Source organism: Chiloscyllium punctatum, chromosome 35 (genome assembly GCF_047496795.1).
Source record: "Chiloscyllium punctatum isolate Juve2018m chromosome 35, sChiPun1.3, whole genome shotgun sequence".
Classification (NCBI taxonomy): domain Eukaryota; kingdom Metazoa; phylum Chordata; class Chondrichthyes; order Orectolobiformes; family Hemiscylliidae; genus Chiloscyllium; species Chiloscyllium punctatum.
In genome coordinates this window covers 17,288,710-17,309,776 of record NC_092773.1, presented here as the reverse complement: position 1 = coordinate 17,309,776, position 21,067 = coordinate 17,288,710, and the positions used below count along the sequence as shown (strand labels likewise).

At 43.1% G+C, this 21,067-nt stretch overlaps 1 protein-coding gene across 1 annotated transcript in view; it reads right to left on the bottom strand.

Annotated features, from left to right (window-relative positions):
- The window catches only part of ido1 (indoleamine 2,3-dioxygenase 1), a 57,196-nt gene extending 36,343 nt beyond the window's left edge, over positions 1 to 20,853 (bottom strand). The window contains exons 1-2 of the mRNA XM_072554148.1: positions 20,624 to 20,853; positions 5,035 to 5,130 (exon numbers count right to left, since the gene is read on the bottom strand). Of these exons, the coding sequence (XP_072410249.1) occupies positions 5,035 to 5,130; positions 20,624 to 20,722 (195 nt within the window). The 5' untranslated portion in view covers positions 20,723 to 20,853. The remainder of the gene's footprint in view (positions 1 to 5,034; positions 5,131 to 20,623) is intronic.
- Positions 20,854 to 21,067: the final 214 nt, after the last annotated feature.

Sequence of the window (21,067 nt, the reverse complement as noted above, 5' to 3'; positions counted from 1 at the left end):
GGAAGATATAAGAATGTGTGGAAATAGACAGTTTCCTGAAAAATGTCTATATTTCAGGGGAGGAAGTACTGGATGTCTTAAAATGCATAAAGGTGGATCCCCAGGGTCTGATCAGGTGTACCTGTGGGAATCTAGGGAAGTGATTGCTGGGCCCCTTGCTGAGATAACTATATCATCGATAGTCACAAGTGAGGTGCCAGAAGACTGGAAGTTGGCTAACATGGTGCCATTATTTAAGAAAGGTGGTAAGGAAAAGCTAGGGAACTGAAGGCCAATGAACCTGACATTGGTGGTGGGCAAGTTTTTGGAGGGCAACCTGAGGGACAGGATTTACATAATTTTGAAAAGGGAAGGCCTGTTTAGGGACAGTCAACCATGGCTTTCTGTGTGGGAAATCATGTATTACTAACTTGAGTAATTTTGAAGAAGTTGAACTGAAGGGTCTGTTTCCATGCTGTACAACTCTATGACTAAGTAACAAAGAGGATTGCTGAAAGCAGAGCGGTGGACATGATCTGTATGGACTTCAGCAAGGAATTCAACAAGATCACTCATGGTAGATTGGTTAGCAAAGTTAGATCACATGGAATACAAGGAGATCTAACCATGTGGAAACAGAACTAGCTCAAAGGTTGAAGACAGAGGGTGGTGGTGGTGGAGGGTTGCCTTTCAGACTGGTGGCCTATGATCATTACTGTGCCACAAGGATTGGTGCTGGGTCCACTGCTTTTCATAATTTATATAAATTATTTGCATGTGAATGTAGGAGGTATAGTTCGTAAGTTTGCAGATGACACCAAAATTAGAGGTGTAGTGGGCAGTGAAGAAAATACGAGGTGCTGCATTTTGGAAAAGCAAATCAGAGCAGGACTTTAACACTGAATGGTAAGGTCCTGGTGAGTGTTGCTGAGCATAGAGACTTGGAGTGCAGGTTGGCATGGACGAGTTGGACTGAAGGGTCTGTTTCCATGCTGTACACCTCTATGACTTGAAGTCGTAGAGTCATACAGCATGGAAACAGACCCTTCAGTCCAACCAGTCCATGCTGAACATAATCTCAAACTAAACTAGTCCTACCTGCCTGCTCCTCACTCATACACCTCCAAACCTCTCCTTTTTATGTACTTATCCAAATGTCTTTTAAATGTTGTAATTGTGCCCACATCCACCAACCACTTCCTCAGGAAGTTCATTCCACATGCAAACCGCCTTCTGTAAAAGGTTTTTAAACCTCTCTCCCCTCACCTGAAAAATGTGCCTTCTAGTCTTGAAATTTCCCAACCTAGGGAAAAGACACCTGCAATTAACCCTATTTATAACCCCTCATAATTTTATAAACTTCCATAAGGTCAGCTCTGAACCTAACATGCTCCAGTGAAATAATCTCAGCCTTTCTTTACAGTTAAAAACTTCTTACCCGGCAACATTGTGATGAATCACTTCTGAACCCTCCCCAGCTTAGTAATGTCCTTCCTAAAATTGGGCAGCCAGAACTGGATATAGTATTCCAGAAGAGGCCTCACCAATGTCCTGTACATGACATCCCAATTCTTATGCTTGAAGGACTGAGCAATGAAGGCAAGTGTGCCAAACGTCATTTTAACCACCCTGTCTATATGTGACACAAACTTCAAATAATTATGTACCTGAAACTTAGTTGCCTCTGTTCTGTGACACGATCCAAGGCCCTACCATAAATTTATCCAGATTGAACTCCACCTGCCATTTGTCAGCCCATTGACCCATTTGATCTCGTGTGAGGTAATGCATTCAAACAGTATAAGGGAATAGACAATAAATGGGAATGTATTTAGAGGTGTCGATAAAGTGAGAGATCTTGGTGTATAAATGCATAGGTCGTAAGATAGATAAGATTGCAAAGAATGCATTAAGAAAGGTCACCTTCGTTGGCAGAGGTATAGAATACAAAAGTAGGATAGAATGATGAAACTGTCCAAGACACTGTTGAGGCAACAACTGGAGTATTGTGTGCAGTTCTGGTCACCACTTTACAGAAAAGATGTAATTAATCTGGAGAGATCGCAGAGAGATTTATCAGAATGTCACTGAAATCAGGACTGAAGAATTGTAGCTGTAAGGAGAGAATGGAGAGATTGGGGTTGTTTTCCATAAACAGAGAAGGTTGAGGGGTGACATGACTGAGGTATACAGACTATGAGAGGTAGAGATAGAGTAGACAGAAGAAACTTCTTACCCTTGGCAGTGAGTTCATAAAACCAGGGGTTATAGATTTAAGTGAAATAGCAGAAGAATTACAGGAGATGGGATGATAAACTCATTTATGCAGAGGGTGGTGGGTGTCTGAACTTCACTGCCTGAGTTACTGGTGGAGGCAGAAACTCTCAAAAAGTACCTTGATCTGCACCTTAAGGGTTGTAAGCTGCAGGGCTATGGGCCACATCACGAAGATGTGATTAGAAAGGGCATCTTGTGCCCTTGGGTAAGCATGGACAAGATGGTCCAAAACATCTCCTCCTGTGCTGTATCATTTCTATGGTTCTACCAAAACACCTTTTACATAATTTGGAGATGCCGGTGTTGGACTGGGGTGTACAAAGTTAAAAATCACACAACACAAGGTTATAGTCCAACAGGTTTAATTGGAAGCACACTAGTTTTCCAAGCGACACTCCTTCATCAGGTGGTAGGGGAACGTCGCTCCTAAAGCTAGTGTGCTTCCAATTGAACGTGTTGGACTTTAACCTGGTGTTGTGTGAATTTTAACCTTTTACATAGGACTTTTATAGCTAATTCCTTTTTTGCAAATTGCTACCTTGCTACACAGGAGAAGCTTGAGCATTTTGTTGATCCCGATAGTGATGCCATCAGGAGTTTGTAACTCCTGGCAGAACCACCCATGATGGTAAGGTCAAAGGAGAGGAACCAAACAAATTGCAATCCAAAATAAGCCCTCACCAGCAATCCCCAGTGCAAGATATTCATATGTTATCATGACAGCAACAGTAGATGAAGGCTGCAGCAGTAGGGAGATCTCCAGTTGTCGAGAACTCCTTGCCACTGGAACTGGATCTATCTGCTATCAAGCACCACGTGTATGCTATGTGCGATAGCATTACCATGTCAAAAAAAAAATTGTTTTGCACAAGGCATCTACTGAGAGGAATTCAACACCCCAACACACACAACACAAGCCCTACAGCTAACAACAAGAGGTGACAGGGACAGGATTGTGACATCTGGAAGTCCTGAGCTTCAGGGTGACACACACGGTAGAGTTTGACTTAGTCATTTCACACTTGGGTTAAGAACAGGAGAGCATTCTGGCAGCCTTCTTCACAACTGAGCAGCCCTCTTCAGGACGCAGACTGCTCCCTCATATGGGGAAGGGGGCAAGACAAGATGCCTTCAAAGTAGTCTGTTCCATCACTAACCTCACTGGGAAACTGTATTCTGCAGGCTCAACCACCTGCAATCTGAAAACCAAAGTCAAACTCAGCCTCGGAACCTGGAATGTACAAACCCTCATAGGAAATGAGCAAAACAATCATCCAGAACAAAGAACTACCCTTGTTGCTCATTAACTCGGGCACTTCAACATTGAGATTTTTGACCTGCAGGAGACTCACCGAGCAGGTGAAAGGCAGTTGGGGGAAGATGGTGGTGGTTACACCTTCATCTGAAGAGGGAAATCCAAGAATCAATCCAGGATGCATGGAAATGGAGTCACTGTCAAGAATGAATTCATCAACTGACTCTTGGAGCTTCCTGTTAGTTTCAATGATTGCCTGATGCCTCTCCTACTGCAGCTTGCTAAGAACCAGCGGGCAACAGTCAAGAGTGCCTATACTCCAATTCGTGATGCTCGAGGTGACTCAAAAGAAGGCTCCAACTCCACCTTGGACGCCATACTCACAAACAGTCCTAAGGATGAAAAATGATCATCCCTGGGGACTTCAAAGGATTTGGAGGGATATGGGCCAGTTGCTGGCAAGTGGGACTAGATTAGGCTGGGATATCTAATCGGTATGGACGAGTTGGACTGAAGGGTCTTTTTCCGTGCTGTACATCTCTATGACTCAAACTAGAAAGGATGCTTTAGTTGCAAAGGAAATGTTGCAAAGGAAGGAATCAGGAATTCAAACTGCAACAGGAACCTCCTCACCAAATGTGTGTAATACATAATGTGTCTGATGGTCATCACCAATGCACTAATCTACCAAAGATTTTAGAGTCCATTATTAAGGATGTCATTGCAGGGTACTTGGTTGTCCATGGTAAAATAGGGCTGTGTCAGCACAGCTTTACTGAGGGAAGGTCATGCCTGGCAAATCTGTTGGAATTCTTTGAGGAGTTAGCAGACAAAGGAGGACCAGTGTACATCATCTGTTTGAATTGTCAGAAGGCTTTTGACAAAATCCTGCACAGGAGGCTGCAAAATAAAATGATAGCCCATGATGTTAGGGGAAGGTACTGGTACGGATATAGGATCAGCTGACTGGCAGAAGGCAGAGAGAAGGGATAAAGGGGTCTTTCTCAGGATAGCAGCAGGCGACTTGTGGAGTTCCACAGGGTCAGTGTTGGGACTGCACTTGTACGCATTATACGTTAACAAGCTGGATGATAAAAACTGAGGACATTGGTGCTATATTTACAGATGACACAAATATAGGTGGAGGGATGGGCGTGTTGAGGAGGCCAAGTGGCTGCAGAAGGAGTTGGAAAAGCTAGGAGAATGGACAAATAAGCAATACAGTATATGGTCTACAATGTGGGAAAATGTGAAGTTATGTACTTTGGTAGGAAGAACAGAGGTGTGAACTATTTTCTAAATGTGGAAGGGCTTTGGAAATCTGAAGCATAAGGAGACTCGGGGGTCCTAGTTCAGGACTCTCTTAAGATTAACATGTAAGTTCATTTGCAGTTAGGAAGGCAAATACAATATTAGCATTCATTTTAAGAGGGTTGGATTACAAAAGCAGAGATGTATTGCTGAGGCCACGTAAGCCTCTGGTCACATTCATGCATTGTAAGAGTTGTAAATGAAAAACCTACGTTGTTTACTTCACAACGAAGCTGATGATGTTCAATCAAATGGGTTAAGTTGTTTGCAATATCCATCCAAGGTTGGTACATTTTTGGTAGATCAGACTGTTGAGAAGAAGATAGTTACTCAGCAAGTGAATCAAACATAATTTTTGTAAAAAATATATTTGTGCTAACCAGTGTCACATGTATTTTCTGATAAATTAATTTTGTTGCTTACTTTTCAATGTTTCCAAGAGGAGTCGATGCCACCTTCCAAAGTCTAAGTTAACACAAGTAATATCTAAGTTTATGAAGTTCCTAAGTTATTTACATTCTTACAAAAACGTGATCTGAAATGCAATGAAGGGTCCGTTTGGCTCTTCACTTTGCTTCTTAATGTATGACACATTCTGGTCTCAAGTTTCTTTTCTTTGAGTAGTGTTAGAACAAAGCCGTGAACCCTTCTTTTAATTAAACCAAACATCCAGAAAAGCTCACCTTGCATCATAATCTGTTAAAATATGAGTGACAGAGAATTCCCAAATTTCACAAAATAAAGAAAATAAAATCAATTTATTCTTTAACTCTAAAAGTGAACATTAAACAACAACTATTCACAACTCTAACCCCCTTCTCTTAACTGCTTATTACCTGCCTCCAACTCCAACAATATGCTGTTCCAATAAGATACTTATTAAAATTACATCGACTTAATTTCAAAACCATGCAGTGGCTGTCGTCTTCAGTGTCTGTCTTCTGCTGGCTGAAGATCTCCCTGGATCGTCTTCTTTCTTATTACTGTGAATATGTTTCATATGAAAAGGTACCTTTGATAGAGAATGTTTCCTAACTTCTTGGATCTGTGTCGATGGCAGTTGCTTTGTCTCCAGTTTTCAAAATGCCTGCCTTTTTTATATCCCCAACATCAGATCATCTCATTGGTTCAATATTGGCAAAACAGTAAATTGAAACTCAATTAAGTTTTAGTATCCTGGGGCTTAATTTAAACTGATTGCTGTTTTGACAACAATTCAAATTAACCAATCAACTCAGGTATCCATTTCACAGCCAGATTTTCAATTTTCTAATACACTCTGAGATTGCTATCTAGTCATATCACAGTTGCTTATAATCTCTCAGTTCCGAATAACATTCACTTTCTCTTGAAAGTACAGTCCATGCCTTCAACTTCATAACAGTAGTTTAGTTGGGATAATGGTCCTGATGAATTATGTGGATAGATTTTGAGGTGGTTCAAGAACAGAAAATAGAGGCTTGACAGAAGTGTCCAAAATCATGAGGGATCTGAGCAAAATAGATAGGGCAAAGCTATTCCTTTTTTAGTTTAGTTATCCAGAATGCACTGCCTGATAGGGTTATATCAGTAGGTACAGCTTTCGCCTTGAAAAAGCAATTGGATAAGCTCCTGAATTGGAAAAAGTATTGGTTCAAAAGGAAAGAGCAGTAGATTGTGACAATCTAAATTGCTGTAGCAAGAGTCAACTTGAATTGAAAAGACCAAACTGATTCCTTCTGAAATGTAACCACTCCATGATGCACTAAATTGTCAACTCTTGTCAGGTTAAATGGGTATTACTGGGGCTTAGTACACATGATTTATTTAAAATAGCATCTTCCAAGTTGATCTCATAGAGAGGGGAAAATACATGTTTGAAGTTGGGCCTCATATGAAATATTGTTTAATTAAAGTTGCTCGAGATTTTATTTTTCTTTCACAGAATGTTGACATCACTGGCTAGACCTTTCCTGAAATGCCTTGAAGATGGTGAGGAACCTACCTTTTTGGACAGCCACAGTCCTTTGGCTGTAGGAACACCCACAAGTCTGTCAGGAAGGGAATTCCAGGGTTTGATCCAGGGACATTAAAGGAACAGTGAAATTGTTGCAAATCATGACTGCATGTAGTTCGGATGGGAACCTGCAACTGCTTGTGTGCCCATATGTCTGCTGCCCTTGTTCTTCCAGGTGGTAGAGATCGTGGCTTTGGAAGGTGTGGCTGAGGAGCCTTAATAAGTAACTGCAGTTCATTTATATACACTGCTACCTCTGTCCACTGATGATAAAGGAAGTAAATGCTAAAGTTGGGAGTTATGCCAGTCAGTTGGCTACTTTGCTACGGATGGAGACAAGCTTCTTGAGTGTTGTTGGAGAATCATTTATCCAGGGGAGTGAAAAGTGCTCTGGCATTCTCCCAACTTGTGCCTTGTGTTGGTGGGTCGACCCTGGGGAACTGCAGTTGAGTTACTTGCTCCCGAATTCCAAGCAACTGACCTGCTCTTGTAGCCACAGTATTTAAATGGCCTGTCCAGTTCAGTTTCTGGCCAGTGATAAACCCCAGGAAGTTGAAGGTAAACAATTTTAATCCATAGGATTTTAATTAATTGAAAAAGTAGCAAGGTTATGATTTTAGCAAGTTTTCAAGCAACTGGAGTTTTTACAGTAGTTCACTTTGAAATTTATCTGAAGCACAAAACATTGACTACAGTACAAGTATAGTTTCATTCAGCATTGAATTAAACAAATAAATTGATGAGATCAAAGTGACATATTTGTAGTTTCAGAGGTCAAGAGAGTGTGGCCTCTTTGTATTGATATAGCTTTAAACAAATCAGTATCACCCAAAGTTGTAGCAATACTCCTGAGAAATGCAACTTTAAGTGAATCAGATTATCCTTCTGACAAAAATGGAAAAACTATTGTTCGCACCTTTCTCATCAGAAAAAGTATGTAACACTCTGCCCTGAACGTAAAGAACTCTAAATTGCAAAATTCTTAGATTGATGAATAAACTAAGCTTTAAAATAAAATACATTTTAAAATATAAAAGAAGTATGATAGTTTTCTCCTTACCTTCTTGCCACCTAGCCCTCTGCTTGAACTTCTCACTCATCACAAACCCAAGCTCCTTGCCCCAACCTCTCACTGTCAACCCTTGGAACTTGCAGCCTCTCCCATGCCTGACCCATCCCCTTGTTGATGAGCTTATAATGTCTTCTGCTGCTGCCTTCCCCACTTATATGTCAATTCTTCCAATATTTCCTCTTGTTGAACCTTCTGCTTTCAAATCTTCTACTGGTTACTTCCCTCTCCTGAACCCTTATTGTGAGCAAGAGCTGTGGAAATGAATAAGAGGAAGGATTGGAAAGATTGGCATAAATATTGTGTAAGTGCAAGCAGATATCCTTATTACTGAACTCAAATCCCCTTGCAATGATACCAACAAAACATCTGCCTTCCTAATGTTACGGACCAGGCCAGACCACTCAAAACATTCTTAAACAGGCAGCCCAGACCATACCTTTGCTATTGGTTTCAGTAAGTGTACAGTGAAAATTACCCAGAATAAGTTAGCTAGGTTGACTACCAGGTTTTAAAACAGACAAAACTTTATTCATAAAATTACAGAATGAAACACAAAGAACAGAATAAGGAACACCTACAGAACTCACAGGTCGAAGTTAGAAGGGCAGAAGGAAAGAGAGAGTTTAGCAGCCTGTTTCACCACAGCTTCATGGCTGAATTGACTCAAACAAAACTCCAGTTTGTAGAACTGATCACTCTCCTTTCATTATACAGGTCACTTCTAAAGCATAAGCTGTGGCCTAAAGTCTCATCTGTTTACACTTAAACAAAAAAGCCTTTCATCTCTCTACCAAACCAGTTGATTCAGAGCCTGAGTGGTTTACGACCCTTCTGAAAAAAGACCAAGGACACAGTATCCTTTAGAAAAGGAACAGTTTTTAGAAAAAAAGGACCCGCTTTGTGACAGTAATTGCTTGCTGAAACTGCTTATTTTCATTGACTGGAGTACAAGGACACCCAGATCTCTTTGTACACACTCACTAATATATCACCATTTAAATAATACTCCAACTTGTTGTTTTTCACACCAAAGTGTATGACTTCACATTTAGCCACATCGTACTGCACCTGCCATTTTATTCCCACTCACTCAACTTGTCTAAACCACCTTGAAGCCTCCACATAACCCCTTCATGACTCTCAATTCCACGTGGTTTATGTCGTGAGCACATTTGGAAATGTTTCATTTGGTTCCCCTGTCCAGGGTCATTTAAAAATCATGTAAATAGCTGAGGTTCAAGCATTGATCCTTGTGGTACCCTATTAGTCACTGCCTGATTCTTGGAAAAGAACCAGTGTTCTCTACTCTTTGTTTCATAGTGTAGGATCTCCCCTTCTCCTAACTTCTCTCCCTCACAGAACAAAATTCTGGCTGAAAGCTTGTTTTTTGCACCAACGTGTATTCATCTGCTAATTCAGCTGCCCTTCTCACTTCCTCAATTTTCTGTTCCTCCACGTGAATTCTTATCATCTCTGGAAGTGAGTTTCTAAACTCCTCCAGCAGAATAATCTCCCTTAGAGCCTCATGAGTCTTATCTATCTTTGAGGCCTGCACTGATTGTATTACATGAGAATTCCTAGAAGCATGGCATTCCAACTGAAACTCTATCAACAAACACATTAACTTGGACCCCATTTGCCACCCCCTGAGAAAAAGAACAGAGAATGACTTCACTGTAGGAACTGACATCACCACAGCAAATGACATCTCCAACCCAAGGAAACCAAAACATATAAATAGAAAGCAGGAAACCCCAGCAGTGCTTCGTCTGGAGACTCACTGAAGATGTTAGCTAGTATGGTGACAAAATATCTGAAAATGAACCTTCCAGCTCAGCAAGCAAACCTACAACCAGAACCTCAACTTGAGCGACAAATCTTCTCAAAACTCACTAACTCCTAACATATGCTTTGGCAGTTTCCCAAAAGATAGATGAACTACCAACCGAGCCTAAGTTGATGTCTAGGAGTGCCCGAAATTCCCTAGAGAAATACTCCACAAACTATTATCTTTGAGGATAAAGGGATCCATTCGCCAGTGCTATGAACCCACTGTAACATCCTTAATCTTCACCATAAAGTACACTGAAGCATGATCAGAGATGGTAATATTACCAATCTTACAAGATGCCACCAAATCCAGGGTTACCTCAGGGGTCAGAAAAAAGTCAATCCTAGTGTGACACCTGTGCGGATTGAAGAAAAATGTAAAATCCCTGCTTGTAAGGTGAAGAAGCCTCCAGGCATCCATCAACCCCATCTCCCCACACAGATCCGCTAACTGTTTACTTTGTGTAGAGGGTATCGAGGGACCTTTGGGCAACCTGTCTACTGTGGGATCCAGGAGACAGTTAAAATCTCCCCCAAGAATGATGTCCCAGGACTTAAGACTTAGAAAAAGCATCTATCAAAAATTTAAGGGGATGAGCTGGAGGGCAATAAGCATTTAAAACACCATATTCTTCCCCATTTATCAAGGCTTTAAGAATTACAAACCTCCCACTTGTGTCTTTAACACACTCTAACAACTTAAATGGGAGATTCTTCCTGACCAATAGAGCCATTCCCCTACTTCTGGTATTAAATGATAAAAAATAAACTTGGTTAAAGCCATTCTGCTGTAATTTCAGATGCTCCTTGTCATTCAAGTGTGTCTCTTGTAACAAAGTAGTGTCCACCTTCTCCTTTCTCATACTCAAAAGTACCTTCTTCCTCTTAATTGGTCAGTGACTTTCCTTCATATCCCAGGTACACCGTTTAATCAAGTCATTAGCTATAACCTTCTGCAATAACATTTAAATTCCAGAGAGGAGGAACCCGAACCACAAATCGCTGCACCTTAGTGTCACATGATCCACCAAATATAAAGACTACATAAACCAAAACCACTGCATTTAACAAACCTACAAAACTATTAAAAATGAAAGACAACGAAAACCAAAAGAAAACCAATATATAAAGCACCAACAGCCCAGACGGGGCAACTACCCATCCCAAACTGCCCATAAGTAGGCATCTAACCATCCCAGCCACCTTCACGTCTCCCAGCTAGAGCCGCACTGCAAACACAAGCAGAAAGGAGTAAACACATCTGAGAATACCAATATGAATTAAAAAAGCATTTTTTTTAAAAGAAGGAATAAATACCCCACCCATCCTTTGGTATATCCTAACTTAGAAATTGAAAATATACATCTCAGCTGCTGCCAAACATAGTTTAAACCAAATTATTATCAGTAGAAAAAAACTTGAAAAATGAAAGTCCAGCCAGACTTCTTCCATTTCTTTTACAAAACGATAAAGACATAGCCAAGCAACACTATTTATACATACTAAAATTGTTCGAACTAGGTTAATTTGTCCACAAAGACTCTTGACTTCTTCAACGTGTCAAAGAGATGCATGGATCCATCTAAGGTGAACTGTAGCACCGCTGGATAACTCAGGGAGAACTGAACCCCAAACTCCCTCAGTCTTCTCTTGTCACCATCGTAAGATTTTCGCTTCTGGATCACCACCATTGAGAAGTCCTAAAAGAACATGATCTTAGAACCTTCTCAAATTGGGAACTTTGAATCCTTCCCCTGGACTCTGGAAGCCTCCATGACTCTTTCCTTATCCCGGTAATGATGGAACTGCACCAGGAGAGGACGAGGACGTTGACCCAGACCTGGTCTCCGCGCTGCCGCCCAGTGAGCCCTCTCTATCTTCAATCCTCTCATGCCAGTCTCCAAGTCAAGGAATTTCAGCAGCCAATCCTCAACAAATTCTGCAGACCGCTCACATTCCTTACCCTCAGTCAGACCGATGATCTGAATGTTTTCTCTCCTGCCCCTGTTCTCAAGATCATCCACTTGGTCGCGCAAGTTACAGACCTGTGCCTCCAGGGCTTGGATCCTATCCTTGGATGAACTGGCATCAGTTTCCACCACTGTGACCCTGTGCTCCACCTCATCTGTCCTCTTCTCCAGGTCTCCCAGTTGCTGCTCATGCTTCTGCAGCATGAGAGAGATTGGACAGCTTCGCTTCAATCTGTTTCCCCAGCATCTCATGAGATTTCGCGAGCTCATTCACCAGGGCCTGGACAATAATCGACTCTGAGGACCCTGCAGGCTGGGCCACAGGCCCGGCCTCGGATGTTCCTCCTCCCTTTTTCGGCATCTCTGGATGGCTGGAAATGCAGGTAAGTTAACTTTTAGAAGTTTCTTGGGACTCCACGATCTTTCCGGAGTTGAAGATTCATCCCACGATGTGGAGCTCTGGAATGTAATCTTCTTAGATCGCTGCGATCTTGGATCCCCACCTTTCCTCTTCTAATTTTGCACCATACAGGAATGAATAATTGTTGTAATTCATGAGCATGTTCTTTAACTATGAACAACTGCTTATAGACCATCCAACCCTTTCAGTGAGATTCTCCTTGAGTCAAACCTTGCCAATTCACACCTCATTCCTTTGTAATTCTTTTCATTTAGATTCAGGGATTTAGTTATGGATTCAATCACTTCACTCTTCGTCTTAAACATAGAAACATAGAAGATAGGAGTAGGAGTAGGCCATTTGGCTCTTTGAGTTTGCACTGCCATCCATTATAATAATGGCTGATCATCCATCTCAGTACCTTGTTCCTGCTTTCTCCCCAGTCTCTTTGATTCCTTTAGCCTTAAAAACTCTGAAAACATTCGATGTTTTGGCCACAACCACTTCCAATGGCAGACAATTCCACAGGCTCACCACTCTCTGGCTGAAGAAATTTATTTTCATCTCAATCATAAATGGCCAACTCCATATCCTAAGACCGTCCCCCGTGGTTTTGAAATGCCCTGTCTTTGGAAACATCCTTCATTGATTTACCCTGTCCAGTCCTGTTAGAATTTCATAAATTTCTAAATTCCGAATGAAGAATTCTTGAATATTATGGTTAGTCATCCCTGAGGGATTCCACGCAACAAGATTGTTAATTAATCCTTTTTTATTGCACAATAGCCAGTCGAGAGTAGAGTCAGAGAGATGTACAGCATGGAAACAGCCCTCTTGGTCCAATTCGGCCATACAGACCAGAAATCCAAAATTAATCTAGTTCCATTTCTAGCATTTGACCAATATCCCTCTGAACCCTTCCTATTCATGTAACCATCCAGATGCCTGTTAAATATTGTAATTGTACCAGTCTCCACCACTTCCTCTGGCAGCTCATTCCATACTTACACCATCCTTTGCGTGAAAATGTTTCCCCTTATGTCCCTTTTGAATCTTTCCCCTCTCACCCTAAATCTATGCCCTCTAGTTCTGGACTCTCCCAACCCAGGGAAAATACCTTGTCTATTTACCTTATCCACAACCCTCATGATTTTATAAACCTCTATAATGTCATCCCTTAGTCTCAGAGGTGCCAGGGAAAACAGCCCCAGCCTATTCGGCCTCTCCATCTAGCTCAAACCCTCCAATCCTGGCAACATCCTTGTAAATCTTTTCTGAACCCTTTCAAGTTTCACATCATCCTTTCTATTGGAGGGAAACCAGAATTGCACACAATATTCCAAAATTGGCCTGACCAATGTCCTGTACAGCTGCAACATGACCTCCCATCTCCTATACTCAATGCTCTGACCACAAAGGAAAGCTGTCACAAAGTGGGCCCTTTTTGCTAAAAGCTGTTCCTTTCTCAAGGATACTGTATCCTTGGTTTTTTTTCAGAGTATTCGTAAAATAGTCCAGGCTCTGAAACGACTGGTTTGGAACAGAGATGGAAGAGTTTACTGAGAGGCTTTTTTGTTTTTATGAAAACAGATGAGACTTTCGGACAAAGCTTTTATGTTTTAGAAGTGACCTGTATAATGAAAGAGGAGTGGTCAGTCCTAAAAGGTGAAGTCTTGCTTGAGTCAGTTCAGCAGCAGAAGCTGTGTGGTCACATGCTGCTAAACTCTTGGCTTTGACAAAAGGTCAGTTAGACTTGAAACGTCAGCTCTTTTCTCTCCTTACAGATGCTGTCAGACCTGCTGAGATTTTCCAGCATTTTCTCTTTTGGCTGCTAAACTCTCTCTCCTTCTAACTTCGACCTGTAAGCTTTTGTTTCATTTTTGCTCTCTGTTTAAGCGTTTGTTTATTGGGACTGTTGCATGTATTTTTCGAAACAGCATAATTAAGTCTAGATTGGATAGACTGAATTCTGTGGGTCTTCTTTATACTGTTCTTTGTGTTTCATTCCATAATTTTGTGAATAAACTTTTGTTTGTTCTCAAAACTGGTAGTCAACCAAGCAAACTTACTCCTTCGCTTCCCCGGTCCCCAATGCCTTATCTTCACCATGGACGTCCAGTCCCTGTACACCTCCATCCCCCATCACGAAGGACTCAAAGCCCTCCGCTTCTTCCTTTCCCGCCATACCAACCAGTACCCTTCCACTGACACCCTCCTTCAACTGACTGAACTGGTCCTCACCCTGAACAACTTCTCTTTCCAATCCTCCCACTTCCTCCAAACCAAAGGAGTAGCCATGGGCACCCACATGGGCCCCAGCTATGCCTGCCTCTTCGTAGGATATGTGGAACAGTCCATCTTCCGCAGCTACACTGGCACCACACCCCACCTTTTCCTCCGCTACATCGATGATTGTATCGGCGCTGCCTCGTGCTCCCACGAGGAGGTTGAACAGTTCATCCACTTTACCAACACCTTCCACCCCGACCTCAAATTCACCTGGACCGTCTCAGACTCCTCCCTCCCATTCCTAGACCTTTCCATTTCTAACTCTGGTGACCGAATCAATACGGACATTTACTGTAAACCGACCAACTCCCACAGCTACCTGGACTACACCTCCTCCCACCCTGCCCCCTGTAAAAACGCCATCCCATATTCCCAATTCCTTCGTCTCCACCGCATCTGCTCCCAGGAGGACCAGTTCCAAAATCGTACAACCCAGATGGCCTCCTTCTTCAAGGACCGCAATTTCCCCCCAGACGTGGTCGACGATGCCCTCCACCGCATCTCTTCCACTTCCCGCTCCTCCGCCCTTGAGCCCCACCCCTCCAACCGCCACCAGGACAGAACCCCACTGGTCCTCACCTACCACCCCACCAACCTCCATGTACAGCGTATCATCTGCCGTCATTTCCGCCACCTCCAAAAGGACCCCACCACCAGGGATATATTTCCCTTTCCTCCCCTATCAGCGTTCCGAAAAGACCACTCCCTCCATGACTCCCTCGTCAGGTCCACACCCCCAACCAACCCAACCTCCACTCCCGGCACCTTCCCCTGCAACCGCAATAAATGCCAAACTTGCTCCCACACCTCCCCCCTTACTTCCCTCCAAGACCCCAAGGGATACTTCCATATCCGCCACAAATTCACCTGCACCTCCACACAGATCATCTATTGCATCCGCTGCACCCGATGTGGCCTCCTCTATATTGGGGAGACACGCCGCCTACTTGCGGAACGTTTCAGAGAACACCTCTGGCACACCCGGACCAACCAACCCAACCACCCCGTAGCTCAACACTTCAACTCCCCCTCCCACTCCACCAAGGACATGCAGGTCCTTGGACTCCTCCATCGCCAGACTATAGCAACATGACGGTTGGAGGAAGAGCACCTCATCTTCCGCTTAGGAACCCTCCAACCACAAGGGATGAACTCAGATTTCTCCAGTTTCCTCATTTCCCCTCCCCCCACCTTGTCTCAGTCAAATCCCTCGAACTCAGCACCGCCTTCCTAACCTGCAATCTTCTTCCTGACCTCTCTGCCCCCACCCCACTCCGGCCTATCACCCTCACCTTGACCTCCTTCCACCTATCGCATTTCCAACGCCCCTCCCCCAAGTCCCTCCTCCCTACCTTTTATCTTAGCCTGCTGGACACACTTTCCTCATTCCTGAAGAAGGGCTTATGCCCGAAACATCGATTCTCCTGTTCCTTGGATGCTGCCTGACCTGCTGCGCTTTTCCAGCAACACATTTTCAGCTCCAGGTAATTGTCACTGTACACTTACTGAAACAAATAGCAAAGGTATGGTCTGGGCTGCCTGCTTAAGAATGTTTTGAGTGGTCTGGCCTAGTCCGTCACAAAGCATACTGAATGCCTTCTTCACTTTCCTATCTACCTGTGACTCCACTTTCAAGGAACTATGAACTTGCATTCCAAGGTCTCTTTGTTCAGCAACACTCCCCAGGACCTTAACATTAAGCGTGTAAGTCCTGCCCTGATTTGCTTTTCCAAAATGCAGGACCTCACATTGAACTAAATTAAATTCCATCTGCCACTCCTTGACCCAGTGGCCCATCTGATCAAGATCCCATTATACTCTGAGGTAACCTTCTTCGCTGTCTACCACACCTCCAACTTTGGTGTCATCTGCAAACTTACTAACTGTACCTCCTGTGTTCACATCCAAATCGTTTATATAAATGATAAAAAGCATTGAACCCAGCATTGATCCTTGGGCACACTACTGGTCACAGGCCTCCAGTCTGAAAAGCATCCTTCCACCACCCACCCTCTGTCTTCTACTTTTGATCCAGTTCTGTATCCAAATGGCTAGTTCTCCCTATATTCCATGAAATCTAACCTTGCTAACCAGTCTACCATGAAGAGCCTTGTCGAATGCCTTACTGCAGTCCATATAGATCACGTCCATCTCTGCCCTCATCAGTCCTCTTTGTTACTTCTTCAAAAAACTCAGTCGAGTTCATGAGACATAATTTCCTATGCACAAAGCCATGTTGATTATCCCTAATCAGTCCTTGCCTTTCCAAATACATGTAAATCCTGTCCCTCAGGATTCCCTCCAACAACTTGACGACCACTGATGTCAGGCTCACCGGTCTATAGTTCCCTAGCTTTTCCTTACCACCTTTCTTAAATAGTGGCACCACATTAGCCAACCTCCAGTCTTCTGACACCTCACCTGTGACTATCAATGATAAAATATCTCAGCAAGGGCCCTGCAATTACTTTCCCAACTTCCCACAGAGTTCTAGGGTACACCTGATCAGGTCCTGTGGATTTATCCACCTTTATGTATTTTATGACATCCAGCAGCTCCTCCTCTGCAAATTGGATATTTTTTCAATCTGTCACCATCTATTTCCCCACATTTTATACCTTCCATGTCCTTCTCCACAGTAAATACTGATGCAAAATACGCATTTAGTATCTCCCCCATCTCCTGCGGTCCCACACATAGACGATCTTGCTGATCTTTGAGATGCCCTATTCTCTTCCTAATTACTCTTTTGTCCTTAATGTATTTATAGAATTCCTTTGGATTCTCCTTAACCCTATTTGCCAAAACTATCTCATGTTCCCTTTTTGCCCTCCTGATTTCTCTCTTAAGGATACTCCTACTGCTTTTATACTCTTCTAAGGAGTCACTTGATCTCTCCTGTCTATATTCTGGATTAGTGGTGCTGGAAGAGCACAGCAGTTCAGGCAGCATCCAAGGAGCTTCGAAATCAACGTTTCGGGCAAAAGCCCTTCATCAGGAATAAAGGCAGTGAGCCTGAAGCGTGGAGAGATAAGCTAGAGGAGGGTGGGGGTGGGGAGAAAGTAGCATAGAGTACAATGGGTGAGTGGGGGAGGGGATGAAGGTGATAGGTCAGGGAGGAGAGGGTGGAGTGGATAGGTGGAAAAGGAGATAGGCAGGTAGGACAAGTCCGGACAAGTCATGGGGACAGTGCTGACCTGGAAGTTTGGAACCAGGGTGAGGTGGGGGAAGGGGAAATGAGGAAACTGTTGAAGTCCACATTGATGCCCTGGGGTTGAAGTGTTCCGAGGCAGCAGATGAGGCGTTCTTCCTCCAGGCGTCTGGTGGTGAGGGAACGGCGGTGAAGGAGGCCCAGGACCTCCATGTCCTCGCAGAGTGGGAGGGGGAGTTGAAATGTTGGGCCACGGGGCGGTGTGGTTGATTGGTGCGGGTGTCCCGGAGATGTTCCCTAAAGCGCTCTGCTAGGAGGCGCCCAGTCTCCCCAATGTAGAGGAAACCGCATCGGGAGCAATGGATACAATAAATGATATTAGTGGATGTGCAAGTAAAACTTTGATGGATGTGGAAGGCTCCTTTAGGGCCTTGGATAGAGGTGAGGGAGGAGGTGTGGGCGCAGGTTTTACAGTTCCTGCGGTGGCAGGGGAAAGTGCCAGGATGGGAGGGTGGGTTGTAGGGGGGATGTGGACCTGACCAGGTAGTCACAGAGGGAACGGTCTTTGCGGAAGGTGGAAAGGGGTGGGGAGGGAAATATATTCCTGGTGGTAGGGTCTGTTTGGAGGTGGCGGAAATATCTGCGGATGATTTGGTTTATGCGAAGGTTGGTAGGGTGGAAGGTGAGCACCAGGGGCGTTCTATCCTTGTTACGTTGGAGGGGTGGGGTCTGAGGGCAGAGGTGTCTGTATGTCACATATGCCTCCTTTTTCTTAACCAATCCCTCCATTTCTCACGTCATCCAGCATTCCCTACACCAACCAGCCTTGCCTTTCACCCTAACAGGAGCGTACTGTCTCTGAGTCTCTTTATCTAATTTTTGAAGGCTTCCCATTTTCCAACCATCCGTTTACCTGCGAACATCCACCCCCCCAATCAGCTTTTGAAAGTTCTTGCCTAATACTATCCTTTTCCATCTCTATTTTAAAACTAATAGAATTATGGTCGTTGGCCCCTAAGTGCTCCCCCACTGAGACCTCAGTCACTTGTCCTGATTTGTTTCCCAAGAGGAGGTCAAGTTTTGCACCTACTCTAGCAGGTCCATCCATATTGAATCAGAAAATTTTCTTGTACACACTTAACAAATTCCTCTCCATCTAAACCCTTAATACTATGGCAATCCCAGTCTGTGTTTGGAAATTTAAAATCCCTCCCATTATCACCCTATAATTTAGCCTGTTCTCTGGTTCATTGGTTCCTCAATGTATTGGACTAAAAAGTCATTCCGTACACATTCCACGAAATCCTCCTTCACAATACCATAACTGGTTGCGTTCATCCAATCTACGTATAAAGTAAAGCTACCACATAAAGTAAATTACAATTGTACCCTTATTGCATGCATATCCGGTTCTTGTTTAATGCCTTCCCTTCCATTTCTAATACTGTTTTGGAACCAGTAAACAACCCTCAAAGACATTTTCAGTCTTTTGGTGTTTCATATCTCCAGCCATACAGATTGTACATCAGGATTTTTGAAGCCAGTATCCTTCCTCATTCTTGCATGAAATCTGTCTTCCTAACCACGCTACTCCACCTCCCTTCCTTTATTGTGTGTCTTTTCCACATCATGAATACCCCGGATGTTCAGTTCCACTTGCTGCAGATTCATCTCTGTATTTGTACATATATTGTAACCATTAATATCTATTTGTGCTACTAATTCATCCACGTTATAATGAATGCTATGTTAATTCCACTTCAAAGCCTTTAGAATTGTCTTTTTAACTTTGTTTGTCATCTTAGCTTTATTTTGCACTATGGCCCTGTTTGTTTCTGTCCCTTGTTTCCATCTGCCTTCCACTTTTCTTTCTTAGCTTTGTCTTTTTATTCTATCCTTTTTTCTCCCTCCTCTGTCTCCCTACCCAGGCTCCTAATGCCCTGCCATTCCAGATTCATCTTCTCCAATAACACGAACAAGTCCCTCACAATCCCTGTTCTGCCCAGATGCAACCCACCCTGTTTATACAGGTCCCACTTTCTGTAGAAATGGTCTCAATGCCCTGGGAATCTGAATGCTGCTCTCTGACATCATTTTTGCACTTGTTCATCTGGAATATCCAGATATTTTTACTCTCGCCAGCATATAGCATTGGTCATACCCTGCACTTGCTACCTTTGAGGTCATAAATTGTTGTTATTTACATCCTAATTCTCTAAATTCTGTATGTGGGACCTCATCTCTTTTTTAAACCTATGGTGTTGGCATTGATACATACCACGACTGCTGGCTGATCATCTTCACAATTCTCAATTCCCTGTAGCTGTTCACAGACTTCCTTCATTCCATACCAAAGACTAAAATGTATCATCCTGGAGTGTCTTTTGCAGCCACAGAAACAACTATCTGTTCCCCCTACTATTTAATCACCCATCACGATAGACTTGCAATTCTTCTTCCTCCCCTCTTGCACACCAGAGTTATTAACTGTGCCATGAACTTGATTTCCACAGCTTTTCCCTCAGAAGATTCTGCAACCCCTGGCCTCAAAACATATCTCTGTTTCAGAAGAGGACAGCCATAGTGGACCCTTACACTACCTGCCTTCCTCTATTCTCCTGGTTGGAACCTATCTAATTTGTGTCTTTCAGTCTTTGTCTGCAATGTGACCACCTCAGTGAAAGTCCTGTCCATGACAATCTCAAAATTGCAGATGCATCACAGTTAGTCCTCCTGCCGCTGCAGCTCTGAAATGTGATGAACCAGTTGCTGCAGCTGGACATACATCCTGCACACATGAATATTGGAAATCTGTTCAGTTTTTTGTGGCACTGGTAGTTGGTTCTCAATGTGATTCACATGTCTCTAAATTCAGCTGCAGATTAATGTAATGGACAATAAGTAAAAACGCTCTGAAAATACGCAAAGAAAGAATGTCATCAGTGTTACCTGTTCTCATGCTTGCTAGATTTCTGGACTTCTTTCCAAAATTTATTTCTATTGTGCACTGAAAGTCTGCAGAAGTTCACGAACAGAAACAGAACAGAAAATTTTAGTTCATACCTGACACCAATAGAAATACCAAATACATACCAATGGATTCGGTAAAACAAATCCCCACTCTTTGGAAATGTTAAATTCATCCAAGCTTATATAACTTGTGCCTCTTGTCTCCCCTTCTTCTGTGTTCATTGCTCAACTGGAAATGATTGGTGTTCTTTCACAAGAAAGACAATTATTCAGCAATATTCTGTCAGTCTTGATTTTAGATCGCTTTTAGCCACAGTCAGAGCAGTCAGCAGAAACAATTCCAAACACAACGAAGTAAGATGAACATTGGACTTTACCTTCGATCTGGAACTGGTTGGGTGAGACAGTCTTTTGAGTGGCCAATCGGCAATCTCAAAGCTTTGTGAAATGAATGGTGAAATGTAAAATTCACCCAGCATAATATCAGGGACAGACAAACAGTGTTTACTCTTTCAGGAGATAAATTAAATCAAAAGCACCACAAGATAAGGGAAAAGAGATATGTCA